Source organism: Arachis hypogaea, chromosome 4, assembly GCF_003086295.3.
Source record: "Arachis hypogaea cultivar Tifrunner chromosome 4, arahy.Tifrunner.gnm2.J5K5, whole genome shotgun sequence".
In the NCBI taxonomy this organism is placed as follows: Eukaryota; Viridiplantae; Streptophyta; class Magnoliopsida; order Fabales; family Fabaceae; genus Arachis; species Arachis hypogaea.
In genome coordinates, this window is record NC_092039.1 from 29,354,857 (window position 1) to 29,374,846 (window position 19,990).

Below are 19,990 nucleotides of genomic sequence, written 5' to 3' on the forward strand. Positions count from 1 at the left end.
AATATTTCTGCATGCTTAGGACTAGTCTCGGCATTTTGAGTTATAATTCTTTGTTTGAAAATTGCTAATGTGTTTGCTGGAGCATTTTGTCTCATAAACAGGTATGAGACAATTCTGGATAGGTGATGAACGTTCTCATCAAATCAGTGTGTTCTGGGCTTGTTTCAAGTGAGAGTTAATCTGGCCTTCCTCAAAAAATCTGATCTAGAGTGGTCCAATATGTTTCCTTAAATCCAACCATCTCTGGGCCTAAATATGAATGTTACATTTTTGTTTGGTTGATTTTTTTGGCCTGTGTGTTTATTTTTTTTTGAAAGGGTTTTCATTTAATGCTTTATGGTCCAAAATATTTTCAGTTTGATTTTTTTCAAAAAAAAAGGGGGTTTCAAAATTTAAAATCAATTTCCTGTTTTAGTTTAAAATCAAATAAAATCTTTCTTTTATGAGATCATGTCTTTTCAAGTCTTTTCAAAAGATGATGCAGTTGCATGGTTTGTGAAAAACTTCCTTGGGTACGGTTACCAATACTCTCTCTCTTCCCTCCATTAACTTCTCTTCAACTCATCGGTTTCCTCCACTACCTTTACTGCCTCTCGTCCTTCAAAAGCCTGAACCTAACCAAATGAGGAAGAAATTTATTGCTAAAAGGCCTCCTTTAGAGAAAGTGTACAAGCTTCCCACAAAACCTTCAACTCACTCCCAAGACCAAACCTTTACTAAATCTCCATCTCCTCCTACCTCTCCTCCTCGCACTAATCCCATGGCACGAACCAAGACCACACCAAGGTATTCTGCCTCTGCCAAACCGACGCCACCACCAAAGGCAACTCCTTCCAAACCAAGCTCCTCAAAACCTGCCTCATCCAAGGGCAAACGCCCTGCTGCTGAAGAACCTGCTCCCGAGCCACCACAACCTAGGTTAACGTATGTTCCTGTGCATTCTCAGCAAGGTAAAACTCGAGTTCCTCTTAAATTAGTTAGTGAACCTGACATTGGGCCTTTTGATCACAAAGCTCATTTTTTGACCTCTCATTCGAACTATAATCCTTATAGATTCAAATCTGCCATGAACAATGACTTTTATGAGGGGGTTATTTGGTATCGCACACTGTGTCCATCTTTTCTAGATGATTTGTCATCTTTGAAAAGAAAAGATTTTTCATTTGTTAACTTGATTTTTCTAGACTGGAATCACTTTTTTGACATCAAAATGACTGTTTATCCCTTATTGGTCAAAGAATTTTATGCCAGCATGACATATCATGAAGGCACTGCTCATTCATATGTAAAGGGCCGAGACATAGTTTTAAACAATAAAACTATCAATGATGCTTTGATGTATACTGATGTTGGGCCTTGTACTTACACTTCAGTTAAGTGGGATGATGGTGTTGGTATTTCCTACAATAATGCATTAGCACACATCTGTGAACATGTTTCATTAATTGATGGCATCACACCCACTCACAAAGTCCTGGGATATGAGCGTGCTCAGTTGCACCAAATGGTCAACTACATTATACTTCCTCAAATTAGTTCATATCAAAGGGTTTCCTACACTGATACTCTTGTTTTATATGCTCTTCTCACCAAAACTGAAATTTTATTTGCATATTTGATGGTTAGATACATGTTTGACTCTGTTAGGAGTGAAAAAGACAAAGCACTTCCTTATAGCATGTTTCTAACTTGCATATTTGAGTATTTTGGTGTTGACTTGACTAATGAGGAGTATCAAAATAGACATTCATATCTAAAAGGAGGTGGTGTAGTGAAACAGCAAAAGGGACCTACTCGATCTGAGAAGGTGGTCTTAGATGATGAAGATGATTATTTTGTCCCCGAAGAATCTCCTGCTCCTTCCACCGAGGGTACTTCCATCTCTACTAGGAAGAAATCTGCTCTACTAAATGTGGTCAAGGATGTTGTTTAGGAGTTTGTCTCCCAATCCAATCATATGATTGCAATAAGTAAGGAACAAAGGAAGCTAGCTAGAAAGCATGAGAATTTCCTAAGGAAATCAAGCGATAGAGTGGCTGTGTTCATGGCTTTTATTGATAACCTTCAAAAGGATGAAGACCCTGCCACTGATGATGAAGAGGAAGCTGGTTCAGAGGGAAATGGTTCTAATGCCTAGAATTTGTCTCATAAAAACTGCTGCTGCTGCTCTTTTTGTCTCATAAATTCTGTTTCTTTTGCTACTGTTGAACTATTTTTTTCTTGGATGACTGTAATAACTCTAAATATTGTTGCACTTTTAGTTGTTTAGTTAGTACTTTGAACTGTGCTCTAACTCTTTCCTGCAGGTTTATAGGGAGGTGTTTTTGTTGTTCTTGCTTATTTTATGCCCTTTATGACAAAAGGGGGAGTAATAGCTACATTGGTATTTCTGCAGCCACTAGTATTGTGTTTTGTGATTCTATGGACTGTTGTATTAGAACTTGCTTTTATGATGTGTTGGGCTGATTCTGTGGTGTTGTTAGTTCTCATCCCTTAGACAAGATAAATGTGTCTAGCTCTTTATTATGTTCTCTTTAAGTACAATGTAAAATAGGAACAAAAAGGAAAGCATAAATCCAGGGGGAGCTACTATTGAAAAGGAAAGAGGGAGCAACACAAAAGCAAGAAACATTAATCAAAGGAAAGTTTTCCAACTTTACTAAATTTTAATTCCTTTTGGTTATTGTGTAAATATGTTTGTCATCAAAGGGGAGATTGTTGAGTTAAGAAATTAACTAAATTAATTAGTGACAAACATTATTTTTGGGCAAAATAAATAAATAGTGTTGATTAATTTTAATTGCATATTACTAATTATTTATAAAATGTTGCAGGCCAAAATTTGAATTATAGCCCAAATAGAATGGAAAATAAAACAAGGCTGGTGGGCTGGTTAAACAAACAAAGCCCAAAAGAAACAAAGCCAAAATCAAACGGGTTGCTTAATAGATGTCTGATCCAAGTCCGAGTTGATTTCAATTCCCTCCAACTTGATATCACATCACAAGCAACGTTCACCTCTGTGTGTGGGTCAGAAACTCAAAAAAGTGAGAAAGAGAGAAAGAGCTTCTTTCCTAAGAAAATCACCAAAGAAGCAAGAAAGAGAGAGATTCTGCCTGCAAACCAAATCAAGCTTAAGAAAAGATTAAAGGTAACCTATTTCCTCTTGCATGCATCATATTTTCTTCTCTTCTTCCCAACTCTCTGCAAGCCCAAAAATGGCATACAAGGGAAAGTTACTTTCTACCCTAATCTGCTGTGTATCCACGGTCACAAGTGATTCTCGGGGACCAAGTAGCTTCTCAATGGTTCAGATTCAGATGACCATTGGAAGACTTTTGTGGTTGCTGTATTATGGCTTTTGGTCAAGATAGAGAAGTCAGAAGCAAAATTTTCACTCTGATGCTTAATGAGAAAAAGTGAACGGCTGAGTTGGTGAAACTCAGTGCTCAAGAAGTTGACCTAGGGTGAGCAACCAAGAAACATGCAAGGAGATAAAAAGAAGCTTTCTGCTCATTCAGAACCAAGGAGAGAAAACCAGAGTTTGGGAGTTATATTCTGTGAAGTTCCTCAACTTGGATAATGCTCTCTTTCAAAGAAGCATTCGGCCAACACTGAAGAACTGTATCTGAGGTTTGCAAAACTGGTTTTGCACATAGCGAAGAGGTTGTTGATGAAGTCAATTTCCTTCATGTTTTACAGATTGTGATATTCTTTTCTATGTTTATCTTTTTGTAATTTCTTGTGAGAAAAGGCATTGTGAGAAAGCTCAAGTAAAAGTCATGAGTGAAAAAAGGTTGAGTAATACACTTGAGAGAAAAGCCTAGAGTTATTTTCTGATTTCTTTAGGTTGGTTAAGTGTCTTGTATCTTGTACCTGTAAGATATCCCTTTCTTAGTTGGGTTAGCATTAAGAGTGAATAGTTAGGTATTAGCATAGCTAATGTCAAGTTAGGTTAGAACTTGAGTGTGAAATTGGTGTATGTAATACTTTTAACTATAGTGAAAATTCTTCCATTGTTGTGGAGGAGACTGGACGTAAGTTGCATAGCACAAGGCAACCGAACCAGGATATATGCTGGTGTTAGCTTTTCTCTTCTCTGCTATGTTTTATTTTCTGATATTCATGAGACAAAAATAAATTGTCTCATAAATTTCTACTGCTGAGTACAAACAGAATCAGAATTGAAAGTTTGTTTAAAAGTATCATAACAGCAACTTAAAAGGAAGGCATAGATTCAACCCCCCTTCTCTAAGTCTACCACAACCTTCAAAGTAACATACTAACATATCAATATACATGAGTAAATACACTTGTCTCGATCTCAGTTCTAAACAGTAATATATATACTAACACTAAGTAGATACTATTAACAAAATTGTTCCACAAGTGTGAAAACAATACAATTCAAACTTTGCTAGGAGCATTGTTTTTGGTATTGCTATTCTTTCTTCCTTGTGCTCGAAAATTTTTGTTTCAGCCACTTTACCATATGAAAGCTCAACACACCTGCTTCATTAACATGCAAAGAAAAATTACATTAGACATAAATTAGTATAATTAGGCTAAACACCTTAAATTATTCTTCTTTAATATGTTATAATTTATCGATAATATAATCAGAGACGGATCTATATTCAATTCTGTGGGGGCAAGTGCCCCCATTAAATTTTCATAAAGTTTCATATAAAATACATAAAAAAAATATATTTGCCCCCATTTAATAAATAAATTTGACCCTATTAAATTTTTTTCTTAGTTCACACTTTTCAGTGTATAGGAATAAAACAAAAAGACTCCAAACATAAACATTAATTAATAATAAATATATAAAAATATTAATATAAAACATATCAATTTAATTTTAGTAGATGAATCTATTATCATTAAAAATAGATATACTATAAACAATGTTAAGATAAGATTAATTTTTATTTGTTAATTCGGTGTTTAACAAATTAAAAAAATTAAATAAATGTAATAAGAGCCAAAATTTGACTCCAATAAATACTTTTTATTATAAAAGACTAAAACTTTATCCAAGAAAAATATATTTAGTTCGCTTAATATTAATAAAAAATTAATATCTAAATTCTTTGAATATTTAAAAATAATTTTAGATTTTTGGTATGTTTATATAAATAAATATTACCGAAGGATTTTTTTTATAAATTGCCTGTATCGAAATTTGTAGAAAAATTTTAAAATCTAATCAATTGTTGAAGTAAGACAAAAAAAAGAATAAATTAAAAACAAAACAAAAAAAAATGTTGTCTGAAATCAAATGACTTCATTTCTAAAATAAAAAATATTTTTATAGAAATCAATTGAGATTCAAAAAAATATTATTTTTTTATTGATATTTTTTAAAATTAATTTTAGGCTTGCCAATAATAATATTAGTTGAAAAAACCTCTTCGAATATAAATATTATAAAAAGTGAAAGACAAATATTTAAATGATTATTTAATAACATATATAAAACAAAAAATATTTGATTGTATTGACAATTGAAAGAAAATATAAAACCTATTTAACTTATTATTTTAGTATTTAAATTTATTCGAACTAATTATATTTTATAATAACAAAATATAATTATAAAAATTATTGTAATATTATATATGTATTGTTCCACTGACAAAATTTTCTGGATCTATCACTGAATATAATTTACCAAAAAAAAAGTCAAAATGCAAGGTTCAACAACTCGAAGCCATTATCTTTATAAGTAAAAATAAATGATATAACGAGAAAATATTCAGTTTGGTCCCTGAAGTTACACTCGAGTTTTAATTTAATTTTTAAAGTTTTAATTGTCTCAATTTAGTCCCTAAACTTTTTAAATTTTAATCACATTAATTTCTGTGATGATTTTTGTCACATAGTCAATTGAAAAATTTAAAGACTAAATTGAGACAATTGAAATTTTAAAAACAAAATTAAGACTGAAGTGTAACTTTAGGAATTAAAGTGAGTATTTTCTCTTATATAACTTTAGAAATTACTTAGATATGAAGACTACTTACGCAAGTGTAATTGCCTAATAGGACTTGGTGAGATTATTATTGGAACATATATACATAATTAAAAACCACATACAAATTATTTGAACATATTTGAACATATACTCTCTTGATTTTCGTAAACTAATTAATTAAGATTATATAAGAACGTTTATAATTGTTAATAATATATATATATATATATAGAGTAACAATTCAAGATAGATATAGTGTTAAATTATACTCAGTTATACTTGTCCTGCATCTGAAGGTCCTAGAATATACATATTAAATAATAATTATTACTGAAAGGTACAAATACAAATACAGTGAGATATATAATTAATGAAATGAGGAACATGTATAAAACTAGTTTATCTTGAAACGAAAAAGAAAAGATAAGTACCCGTTATGAAGATCATATCCAACCCATCCAAACTTGAAACCCAAGTAACTTTCGACTGTCACGACAAAGACCATATCATACGTTGATTGATGTAATTGTGCCTTGTACTACTGCAATCTGCAAGTATTAAGCATTTGTAGTTAAAAATAACTCGTAAGTGGTACAAAATATTTGGGAATGGAGACAATTCAAAGAAAAGTATCTCCTTAATCCCAATACACAAGAGTGCGGTTATAATGAATACCAGAATTACTGCAAATGGGTCCACAATAATATCTATTCCAGGAATACGCTGCCGTGATAAAAAGATGGGCAACTTGTCTGCTCCTCCAATAAGCGCAGCCTGATTAACGTGACTAATTATATAGCTTACATGCATTATATATCACCTAGAATATAAAACCCCATAAAGAAAGCAGCGCTTCAATATCTTTTTAATTTAAAAATATAGAATAGTTACGAAATGACTGTGTATTCAGAGGACTATACACCCATAAAGAATTAAAGACCACATTAATTTGCACATACCATCTTAGGAGCACTGTCAGTGATAGATCAAAAAAAAATTATAATGAGGACAAAATGTATTAAAATAAATTTTGTTAAATATCAATATATTTATAATTTAAAAGATAAAAAAATATTTATAATTTAAAATTAAAATTATATATATATATATATATATATACATAAAAAACTAATAATTTTACTTATATTTATAATAATGATGTATAAGAGTTAGAATAAAAAATATGAATTAAAATTCAATTAAAAAGTTAACTTATTTTAACTAATTCCAATAAATATCAGTGAATTTTTTTAAAATTGTGTTATTTATCTTAAAATTTAACCTCTCAACTCTCTAAAAAATTGAGAATTTTTATAACTAAAAAATAATTAATGTTAGATAATTAAAAGTCAATTTCTTATAATTTTTTATTATTTAATATATAAATAATATTTTTTTATTTCAACTAATTTTTGAAAAAAAGAATTTTATTTATATTTAAAAAATTAAGTATCAGTTTAGTAATTAATTAATTGACTATTTTAAAAAGAATATTATCACTATTTTTTATTTTTTATTTTTAGTTTTGATACTAAATTAAATTTAATGCGATATATATAATTTTATATTAAATTTAATAAAATATTTTTTTACATAATTCTCAAAAAAATAACTTATAATTTAATATAGCTAGGAATAAAGATAATATAATAGTAAAATCAAATATATTTATATATATATATATAATTATTATTAATTTTTTTTATCACTTAGTGGGAACAAGTGTCTCCTCTCTCCCTAACTTAGGACCGTTCCTGCAGTATAATGTGTCTGGATGTAGTTCTGGAGATGATCTTTGGTGGTGGTCTTAATGTTTTGAGCAGGCCCAAGGATACTTAGAGGGGTGTACTGAAAAGCAGTCGCTTGCAAGTGAACAAAAATCACTTCCTCTGTCTGGCCCTCAACCTATAAGCAGTGCCATATAATTAACCTTTTTATTAAAAAGTATAATGGAAACATAATACAATGGCTCAGTAGGATAAAATATGTGGCTGCTTTTCAAGAATGAAAAGCAGTTTAGGACACTAATGTACTCATCAAAAGCATGATATAAAACTACAATTCCATTCCCATCTTAACCAAAATAAAAAAATAAAGCCAATTATTCATACAATCCTATAGGGAACAAATATTTCAACTGAAAATGTAACACAACTCACCTATGTTGAGTTTGGAAAACCAAATTAAAATTAATATGATGAATAAATATTATTAAATTTTTTTTAATGTTTTATTAAAATATTTTTGATTGTTTGTTTGATAGATTTTGTTAATTGCGCAGGTGACGATTGGATTTTTGACGGTTTAGAATTTCTCAAATAAAATCTCGTTGTAAAGTATAGTTTCTAAACCAAACAATAATCCTTTCATACAAAAAGTTGTTTGTCACTAGTACAAACTCCTAGAATTTATAAACCGAAGTATTGGACCTTGGGTCGTTCTCCCTAGGAATTACAATAAAGTGTCTTGTTATTGGTTATGAGTTATTTTGGGGTTTTTGGATAAGAAGCATGAAAAGTAAATGGCAATGAAAATAAACTAACAACTATAAAAGGCTCTTGGCAAGGTATGAAAATTAGAAGTCCTATCCTAGTTATCCTTCTCAATTGTGATGAGAATTGTTCATTGCTACCACTTAATTAACCCTTACTAACTAAAGAAAAGTCAAGTGGATGAATTGACTTGAGCCACAAGTCCTAGCCAACTCCCAAGGAAAGACTAGCTTTAGTGCACTCCAAACCAATTAGCAATCTCTCCAATTACCAATCAACAAAGGAATTAGATAACTCAAGTGTCACTAATTACTCTACCTAGGCCAAGAGGAACAAAATCTACACTATATCTAGAAGAGGCATTTCAACAAACACATAAAAGGCAATAAAAGTAAACAACATAAATTGCAAGAATTAAAGAGAGATCTAACTACAAAGGCAAGAGATCAACAATAGAAAAGCAAAGAAGAACAATTATTATGAATTACCTCTTATTGAATTGAAAGAAAATGGAAGGGACAATAGTAGATCTACAACAAAGCAATAGAACAACATAAAGGAAATTACAATAAAAGAATGGAAGAAGAATGAATCTAACAACAAGGAATTGAGATGTAGAAGTAGAAGAAAGCAAAGATTAAAACCTAGATCTAAGAACTAATCCTAATCCTAATCCTAATTCTAGAGAGAAGTGAGAGCTTCTCTCTCTAGAAACTAATTCTAACTACTAAACTAAACTAATGGTGACAAGTATGTTGATTCCTCTTCAATCCTTGGCTTAAATAGCATCAGAAATGAGTTGGATTGGGCCCACAAGGCTTGTAAATTCGCTAGCCACGAGTTTGCATGAAGTGATCACGTGCACCAACGGCGCGTGCGCGTACAGGGCGCGTACGCATCCTTATATATATAGCAACTATGGCAAATATTATATCGTTTCGAAGCCCCGGATGTTAGCTTTCCAATCCAACTGGAACCGCATCATTTGGACCTCTGTAGCTCAAGTTATGGTCGTTTAAGTGCGAAGAGGTCGGCTTGACAGCTTTCCGGTTCTTTCATTTCTTCATGAGTTCTCCAACTTTTCATGCTTCTTTCTTCATTCCCTTGATCCAATCTTTGCCTCCTAAACCTTAAATCACTTAACAAACATATCAAGGCATCTAATAGAATCAAGGTGAATTAGATTTAGCTATTTTAAGGCCTAAAAAGCATGTTTTCACTCTTAAGCACAATTAAAGGAGAATATACAAAACCATGCTATTTCATTGAATAAATGTGGGTAAAAGGTTATAAAATCCCCTAAAATCAATACAAGATAAACCGTCAAATTGGGGTTTGTCAGCAGGAAAGCAATTTAATTTTCATAGTGGCCCAAGATTAAATAAGCCCAACTTGATCATTAAATAAATTTAGCTTTGTGCAAAAATTATTTCACAACAAGTGACTGAACCTTGAGATTAAGACAAGCCCAAATCACAAGCCCATGAACCAAAGTTGATACGTCAAAGAAAGGAACCCAAGATTCACAAAGCATGCTTCGGTTACTACATCTCTTGGTAACTGGAACTTGAAATTCAATTTGATTTAATTTCATTGAAAGTTTCCACCGAAAGTTTTTTCTCTTTTCTCTCTCCTCTCTCTTGCTTCGGTCACATCACTCATTCAAAGAAGAAGAAAGAAGAAAAATGGAAGGCACAGAAAGAGGTCTATGAAGAAAGGCTAAAAAGATTTTTGCCATAGAAGGAAGGTCTAAGAAGAAAGGCTAAAAAATTTTTGCTAAGAAAGAAAAAAAAAAGGGCTTCGATCAAGAAGCAAATCTATCTAGGCAAAGACAACAAAAGTTTATTTCCTCTTTTGTGCTACAAAGAAGAGGAAAGCCTCAAAGTCTTAAGCATGGAAGAAGCAGAAATGAAAAACGTGAAGCCATCTTGAGTCAGATACTCATCAACGATCAGAATCAAAACTTGGGGCCAAAGTCAAGCTCAAGGGTCAGGATTGAAGAAGTTTGAAGAAAAAGGATGAGAGAGAAGAGGTGAGCTTGCATGCAATAGTCTCGGTCCTCTCAATCCTCTCTAATGAAGCCGCTGTTACTCTGATGTTGGAGAAGAAAGATACAGTGAGGGTTGAACTTGTTTTAACCTTGGAAGCTTCACCCTTCTATATTAAGGGTGAACGGTCAAGGGTTGAAGGCAAGGAGAGTAAATGAAAAAGCACAGAGTTCTCATAGCTACCCTAAAGTTGTCCGAGTTCTTCTCCTTCAATGAAGTTCATTTAGTTTCTTTTTCTTAGTTTTGTCTGTCTGAGTCTCATGGTAAAAAGCAAACATAGTGAGGTTTATAAGAAAAAGCGATAAAGAGGTAAAAGGCAGTGAGCAAAATTAGAGAAAAAGCCATAGGTGTCACAGAGTTTCTTCGTATATCTTTCTGTTGTGTGTCATGATCCTGTGGAGATTCTCTTACAAGTTACGTTAGCACTTTGCAGTTGAAAAAGCTAGATTTTGAGTCCTAGTCAAATTTGGATTGGGTTAGAATCTGAATTTTCCCTTGTAGGATTGGGTAGATCCTAGGAAAGAATTGGTGTTTGTAATCTTAAAAAAAGATAGTAAAATTTCATCATTGTTGTGATGGAGACTAGATGTAGGCTACATTGCACCTAGTAGCTGAACCAGGATATATTTGGTGTCATTTCTTCTAATCTGCTTCTTTTCTGTTTCTGGTACTCAGGAGACAAAAACGAAAACTGTCTCTCAACTCATCACGAGACAAAAGTAAAAATATCTCCTGAAGTTTTGCTAAAAAAGTAAAAGAAATATTCTACAAAAAGGGGAAGCTAAGATTCAACCCCCTTCTCTTAGCCACTGATTACCATTAATTGGTATTTGCAGCTTGGAGAAAAGATCCTGATGGCAAACAACAGTGATTCAAATTTGGTGGCTTATATTCTGATGGAAGGTCAATCAAGCAACAGACTCCCATTCTTCAATGGGAAGAACTACAGTTATTAGAAGGAAAGAATGGAGATTTTTATTCAGGTTGTAGATTATAAACTTTGGAAGATAATTCTGGAAGGCCCATAATTTCCAACCACAACAGGAGCTGATGGTGTGGTTGTTCCCAAGGCTGAGGCTAATTGGAATGACGATGATAGGAAGAAAATAGAGCTCAACGCTAAAGCTATCAACCTACTTAATTGTATTGTCAGCTTCGAGGAATACTGACAAGCATCAAGAAGCACAACAGCAAAGAAAATTTGGGACAAGCTCCAAGTTACTCATGAAGGCACAACCTAAGTCAAAAGAACCAAAAGAGACATGATAAACAAAGAATACAAAATGTTCTCAATGAAGGAAGGAAAAATAATTGATGAAATATTTGAAAGATTCAACGTTATCATTACTGGCTTGGATGCTATGGGAACCAAACATTTAGAATCTATGCTTGTGAGGAAAATACTGAGATGTCTCACTAAAAAGTGGAAAATCAAGGCTATAGTAATAGCTGAGAGTAGTGGCATTGATGAAATGACCTATGATGATCTGAGAGGAAACTTACTTGTTTTTGAAAATACCTATTTGAAAAAAGATACAAAAAAAAGGAGTTGCTCTCAAATATATCATTGAATCTCTGGATGATGAATCCAGCGATAATTTATCTGACGATAATTTTGTTTTGTTTGCTAAGAAATAAAGGAGGATGATGAAGCAGAAGGAAAGAAACAAAGGAGACAGGTCAAGGAAACCTAAGAAGGATTTAAGCAATGTCATTTGCCACAACTACAGAGAAGCTGATCACTACAAGTTTGACTGCCTAAAATTGAAGAAAGAAGACAATTTGAAAAGGAAAAAGAAGAAGGGACTCATGGCATCTTGGGAAGACTTGGAAAATGACTCTGAAGATGAAGATGAATCTGAGACTAAATCCCAAACTTGTCTCATGGCCGATCACACTGATGAGGTAATTTTCATTGAACCCTCTAATGAAGACCTTCATCTTATGATCGATCATCTCACTGAGAAAATCAGATGCTTCTTAATTGAAAATCAAGATCTTGAATCTCAAAATAAAATATTGAAAGCCGAAAATACTTTTCTCAAAGATAAACTAAGAAAAGCTAAAACTGCTGTGAATCTTGTTGAAGAAAATAATCGGCTTAAAGCTGAAATTAGTGGCTGTGAGAAACAGTATTTGGTGGTTGCATATTTGAACTGTTTTGAAGAAAATGATAGGTTGCACAAAGAGGTGAAAAATTGAAAGAAGATTTTTCCAAATTTACTTCATGTTAAGAAAATTTAAATAATCTTTTGGCCATCCAAAAACCTCTTTTTGAAAAAGCTGGATTAGGTTTTCACAAAAATCCAAAAACTGTTTTTGAAAAATCTTCCTTTGCTAATATGGCTTCCACTTCGGATGACATAAAATTTCAAAACCCAACCAATCTAAAAAAATAACAACCTAAAAGGTTTTGTAGATTATGCAATCGGGATGGTCATTCTCCCATTCAATGCTTCATTAGTGAGAAAATGATTGGAGACAACATGTCCAAGGTAGTAAAAAACTACAATGGTCTTGGACAAAGAAGATGGTTTAACATTCAAGAATCCAAAAAGATTTGGATACCTAAGGTCATTTGAGTATCTTTTGTAGGTTTGCCTAGCATCCAAGAGAAAAGATAACATGTGGTACATGGATAGTGGATGCTCTAGGCATGTGACCGAAAAGTCTACATTCTTCATCAAGCTTGACAAGTATGATGGAGACTTTGTAACTTTCGGCGATAATGGTAAAGGAAAAATAGTGGCCATAGATAAAGTTGGTAAGAACTTTTCTTATTGTATAAATGATGTTTTACTTGTTGATGGATTGAAACATAACCTTCTAAGCATTAGCCAATTGTGTGATCTTGGATATTTGATTATTTTTAGAAAATTTGATTGCTTAGTTGTTTGTGAGAAATCCGGTGATATTTTGTTTGAGGCAAAAAGATGCAATAATGTGTATGGACATACTCTAGAGGACTTAAAAGATAAAAAAAAAAGTAACATGTTTTACATATATAGAATCTGAAAAATGACTTTCGTATAAGAAATTGGGACATGCTAGCATGTACCAAATTTCTAAGCTTGTTAAGAAAAATTTGGTTAGAGGAATTTCAAATATTAAATTTGACAAAGATATTGTTTGTGATGCTTGGCAATTAGGCAAACAAACAAAATCTTCATTTAAACCCAAAGATGGAATTTCTACTAAAAGACCATTAGAAATGTTGCATGTTGATTTTTTGAACCTACTAGAACTCAAAGTTTGGGAGGAAAATACTATGGTTTGGTGGTGGTTGATGATTATTCAAGATATGGATGAGTTCTTTTCTTGATTCATAAAAATGATACTTTCTATGCCTTTTTTCGCTTTGTAAAAAGATTCAAACTGAAAAGAATTTAAAAATTCCCCACATAAGAAGTGATCATGGAAAGGAATTTGAAAATCAAGATTTTGAAAGATTTTGTGATGAATTTGGAATTGATCATAACTTTTCATATCCCAGAACACCTCAACAAAATGGGGTTATTGAAAGAAGAAATAGAAGTCTTCAAGAAATGACTAGGGAAATGCTTTGTGAAAATGATGTTTCAAAATTTTGTGGGTCGAAGCTGTAAACACAGCTTGTTACATCATAAATAGAACATCATTAGAAAAGGTTGAAGAAAACCCCCTATAAGCTATGGAAAGGAACTCTCCCTAATCTTAAGTACTTTCATGTTTTTTGATGCAAATGTTTTGTGCTTAACAATAAATAAAACCTTGGAAAATTTGATCTAAAATTATATGAAGTTATGTTTGTTGGGTATTCAAGCACTAGCAAAGTTTATAGAGTTTACCTTAAAGAACATAGAACCATTGAAGAGTCTATACATGTATCTTTTTGTGATGCTAACACTATACCCAGTGCTATGTTAGATGATGATGTAAGAAGTGAAACAAAAGCAAGTCCTCAAGTGAATCAAGCAAACTCCAAATCTATTTCAACTATGGAAATCATCAGTCCAGAAACAGCTTCTCTGAATGAAGGAGACATTTCCATTTTGTCTCCTAACCAAGCCAGAGAATCTAGAATGGTGAACTCATCAGAACCTTACCAAAGTCAACCTGAAGCCTCAACTCAAAAGCCACATGAATGGAAGTTATTAAAAAATTACTCTCATGAATTCATCATTAGAGACCCTTCACAAGGCGTGACCACTAGATCCTCAAGCAAGAAGCAAGTAGAGACAAACAATTTTGCTTTTTTGTCCCAATTAAAACTTCTCAATGTGAAGCAAGCTCTTGAAGATCCCTCATGGGTGAAGGCCATGGAAGAAGAGCTGAACCAATTTAAAAAGAATGAGATTTGGATACTTGTGTCACACACAAATGGTAGAAAGGTAACCGGTACTAAGTGGATTTTCAAAAATAAATTGGGTGAGGATGGTAGTGTTGTTTGTAACAAGGCTAAATTAGTGGCTCAAGGTTACGATCAAGAGGAAGGAATTAACTTTGATGAACCTTTTGCTCCGGTAGCAAGAATGGAAACAATTTGGTTGCTTCTTGCCTATGCTGCCCACAAGGGTTTTAAAGTCCTCCAAATGGATGTTAAATGTGCCTTTTTAAATGGATTTATTGATAGGAAAGTATTTGTAGCTCAACCCTCCAGTTTTGAAAATAAAAATTTTTCTAATCATATTTTTAAACTTTCAAAGGCTCTTTATGGCCTTAGACAAGCACCAAGAGCTTGGTATGAAAGGTTTAGTACCTTCTTATTGGAAAATAAATTTCAAAAGGGTACTACTGATACTATTTTATTCATAAAATCATCTAATGATGATATCTTACTTGTTCAAGTTTATATGGATGATATTGTATTTGGTTTGGCAAATGAATTCTTGTGTGAGGAGTTTGGAAAACTAATGACTAGTGAGTTTAAAATGAGTTTGATGGGAGAATTAACTTTCTTTCTTGGACTTCAAATTAAACAAACTCCTAGTGGCATCTATCTTTATTCACCAAGAAAAATATGCCAAAGAATTAATAAAAAAATTTGGTTTAGAAAACTCTAAACCAATGGGTACTCCCATGCATCCAGATACTAAACTTGACAAGGAATAAAATGGCAAAGATATAGATGAAACAAGGTATAGAGGAATGATAGGATCTCTTATGTATCTTACATCCTCTAGGCCGGACATTGTTCAAAGTGTGGGTGTATATTCTAGATTTCAATCTCACCCAAAAGAGTCACATCTTTTAGCCGTTAAGAAAATCATTAGATATATAAAAGGCACATGTGATCTTGGCTTGTGGTATCCAAAATCTAATGAGTTTGGTGTAGTAGGATATTGTGATGTAGATTATGCGGGAGATCATGTGGATAGGAGAAGAACCTCGGGAATTCAGCAAAGAAAAATATTTACTATAATGCAATAGACATGGACATACTCATAAACAATATTTCATTTCTTTAAAGAAATATGGAGACAAAGTTTATACTATTGTGCTAGACCACAATGACCTTGGACAACCAAAAAAAATTCACATTAAAGGATTCAAATTAATTTGAATACCTAAATCTTCTTAAAGCTTATGCAAATTTGCCTAGCTTCCAAAAGAAAGAAAAACATGTGGTTCATAGATAGCAGATGCTCACGGCACATGACAGAAAACTCTACATTTTTAACCAAGCTTAATAACTACGATGGTGATTTTGTTACTTTTGGTGATGATGGCAAGGTAAGATCATTTCCATCGAAAAAGTCGGTAAAGATTTTTCTACTTTTATAGAAAATGTTCTTTTAGTTGATGGTTTGAAACATAACTTAATTAGATTTAGTTAATTATGTGATCTTGGCTATTTAGTTTTTTTCAACCGCTTTGAATGTAACAAAATTAATAAAAAAAATAGTTAAAGGTTTTTCTAATATCAATTTTGACAAAGACATTATGTGTGATGCATGTCAAATGGGTAAAATGACAAAGTCTTCTTTTAAAACTAAGGAAGATGTCTCAACTAAACGAGTTTTGAAATTTTTGCATATTGATCTTTTTGGTCCTACTAGAACTCAAAGTTTATGTGAAAAATCGTAAGGCCTAGTTATTGTGGATGACTACACAAGGTATGGTTGGGTTTTCTTTATTGTTCATAACAATGATGATTTTCTTGTTTTTAAAATTTTCAACAAAAAGGTTCAAAATGAAAAAGATTGTAAAATTATCTCTGTTAGAAGTGACCATGAAAAAGAATTTGAAAATCATCTTTTTGAAAACTTTTGTGATCAAAATAGAATTTCACATAACTTCTCTTGTTCAAGAACTCCTCAACAAAATGGAATTGTGGAAAAAAGAAATAGGAGTCTCCAATAGATGGCTAGAGTTATGTTATGTGAGAATGAAATTTCCAAGTTTTTATATACTGAAACTATTAACCCTGCTTGCTACATTTTGAACTGAATCATCATTAGAAAATTCCTGAAAAAGATACCTTATGAGTTATGAAAAGAAAATCCTCCTACTTTGCGCTATTTTCATATTTTTGGAACAAAATGTTTTGTGTTAAATAGCAAAAAAAAATTGAGAAATTTTGTTTCAAAGTCATATGAGGACATTTTTGTTGGTTACTCCACTTCTAGCAAGGCCTATAAAATTTATATCAAAACTACTAAAACTGTAGATGAGACTATGCATGTTACTTTTCTAATACTAATGTTTTTTCTAGTGTTTCTAAAGATGATTGTGTAAATATTCCAAGCATTGAAGCTGTATAAGTCACTACCAATCAAGAATAAGTTTCTGTTCCAGAAGTTGCTCAGGAGCATTTTGCAGAAGACAATTCTATTTCGTCTCCTGCTACTCATGCCAAAACCATTACAACAGAAAGTAATAATGAAGCCACTAATTCTAAAACAACAAACACTCAAATTAAACTCAGGGAACGGAGATCTCATATAAACTATCTTCATAAATTCATCATTGGAGATCCATCAACGAAAAAAATTACAAGATCAACATTAAAAAAATCAGAATTCAAGCAACTTGGCATTTATCTCAACTATTGAACCTAATAATATTAAAGAGGCCTTTGATGATCCGTTTTGGGTGAAATCAATAGAAGAAGAGCTCTAGCAATTTAAAAAAAAAACAAGTATGGACTCTGGTTCCAAACCAACTGGAAAGAAAGTTATTGGAACTAGATGAATTTTCTGAAACAAGTTAGGAGAAAATGGAACAATAGCTAGAAACAAAGCTCGACTTGTAGCTCAAGAATTTGACCAAGAAAAAGGAATCGATTTTGATGAATCGTTTGCTCTGGTGGTCACAATGGAAGCCATTAGACTGCTACTTACTTATGTCGCACATCACAAAGTCAAATTGTTTCAAATGGATGTAAAATGTGTATTTTTAAATGGAATTTTAGATAGAGATATCTATATTAAACAACCCACTAGTTTTGAAAAAAAATTCTAATCATGTTTCAAACTAGTTAAGGACATTTATAGATTGAGACAAGTTTCTAGAACTTGGTATGAAAGACTTAGTTACTTTTTGCTTAAAGATGATTTTTAAAGGGGTACAACAGACACTACTCTATTTATAAAGAATCTCAATGATAATTTTATTTTAGTATATGTTGATGATATTATTTTTGGATCTGTTGATGAATCTTTTTGTGCAGAATTTAGCAGCTTAATGACAAGTGAATTTGATATGAGTCTCATGGGTGAGCCCATTTTCTTTTTTGGACTACAAATAAAACAAATGAGGATTAAATTTTTGTACATTAAGAGAAATATGTCAAAGATTTGGTAAATACGTTTGGAATGGGGCTTGCTAAGCCAATAAACGCTCCTATGCATGCTTCCACTAAGCTTGACAAAGATAAAAATGAAAATAATGTTGACAAGACAAGATACCAAAGAATGATAGGCTCACAAATATATTTAACAGCTTTAAGACCTGACATAATATTTATTGTGAGGCTGTGTTCAAGATTTCAATCCCAACCTAAAGAGTCTCACTTAAGTGCGGTGAAGAGAATCATTCAATACATCTTTGGCACCACAAATTACGGGTTATGGTATCCTAAATCTGACTCAATTAATTTAATTGGATATTCAGATGCTAATTTTGCAGGTGATAGAATAGATAGAAGAAGCACTAGTGCTATTTGCTGCACCATTGGAAATGTGTTGAATGTTTGGACTAACAAGAAACAAGGGAAAATGGCGATGTTCACTGTAGAAGCTAAGTATATCGTTGTCTCTCTTTTCTGTTGTCAACTTTTTTACTACAAGTTGAATGTATCTAATATTCTTTTGATGTGTGATAACATGAGTGATATTAACATTTCTAAAAATTTAGTTTTACTCTCTAGAATAGAACACATTGAAGTTAAATATCACTCTATTAGAGAACTTGTCCACAATAGAAATATTGATATTCAATTTGTTAAGTTTGAGGATCAACTAGCTGATATTTTGACCAAACTATTAGTTGAAGAGAGGTTTTTGCAAGCTTAGAACTTCTCTAGAAATTATTTGTTCTTCTGATTTAATATGATTTTCTGATCACACTTTTTTAGTTTTGTCTTACAAATAGACAGGTGATTTTTTTGCAAATGATGGTACTGGCTTATCATCCTCTAAAAAAAATTGGGCTTATGGTCTAAATCATCTGTACTATGTTTTGTTGATTATTGGATCTACAAAATTCATTTTAGAGTTTAATTTTGTTCTAAATATATTTTGATTTAAAATTTTCCTCTCAAAATCTCTCCTTTTATGTCTCATATCATCATATCTCATTAGACTTATTTTGTCTCCTGCAAATCATATCTTTTCATTTTTATATCATATAAATTTACTTTTTTCATATCATATTTTTCTTCTTCTTTTCAATATAAAACTATTTTCTCTCCAATATATCTGCATTTAAATTTTTCATACACACTTATTGTACACCACCTCTCGTACTCACGAATCAATTTTTGTTCTTAATTTTTATATACCCTCTTTTTCTTTCCTTATATAATAATAACCAAGAGAGAACTCTTTCCCTCAAATCTTTCACATCACTCTCACAATAACACTTCGTCCTCTCCTTCTCGACACATAAAACCCTAGTTCCTCTCCTCTTGTCCATTACTCACACCAAACGTTCTCTATGTCCTTGATGAGGGCTAAATGTCAGTTTAGAATTTTCGCAAATTAAAATCTCAAATTTGTTATGAGTATAGTTTCAAACCGGCGAACAACCCAAATCAAAGTTTTATAAGATTGTCACAAATCAAAACAAATAATGGGAGCATTAACTCTAGGTCATTCTCCCTTGGACTTGCAATGAGGTGCACGTCATTAGTTATGAAATCGAAAATTTTCAAACACAATTGTGGGAATTAAAGGAACTAGGAATTAAAGGAGTAAACAGCTATTAAATTGCAAGAAACTAGAATAAAAAAACAAGTAAATAACTAACAAAGAAAGCATAAATAAGAA

At 32.0% G+C, this 19,990-nt stretch overlaps 1 protein-coding gene across 1 annotated transcript; it reads left to right on the top strand.

The window, feature by feature from the left end:
* The first annotated feature begins 18,316 nt into the window (after positions 1-18,316).
* Positions 18,317-19,015, top strand: LOC140184088 (secreted RxLR effector protein 161-like). The gene has a single exon (XM_072234374.1). It carries the CDS (start codon positions 18,317-18,319, stop codon positions 19,013-19,015), a length of 699 nt encoding a protein of 232 aa, XP_072090475.1.
* The last annotated feature ends 975 nt before the right edge of the window (positions 19,016-19,990 follow it).

Excerpts from the sequence above, each read along its gene's own strand:
- LOC140184088 (XM_072234374.1), top strand. The coding sequence starts at position 18,317 with ATGGGGCTTGCTAAGCCAATAAACGCTCCTATGCATGCTTCCACTAAG.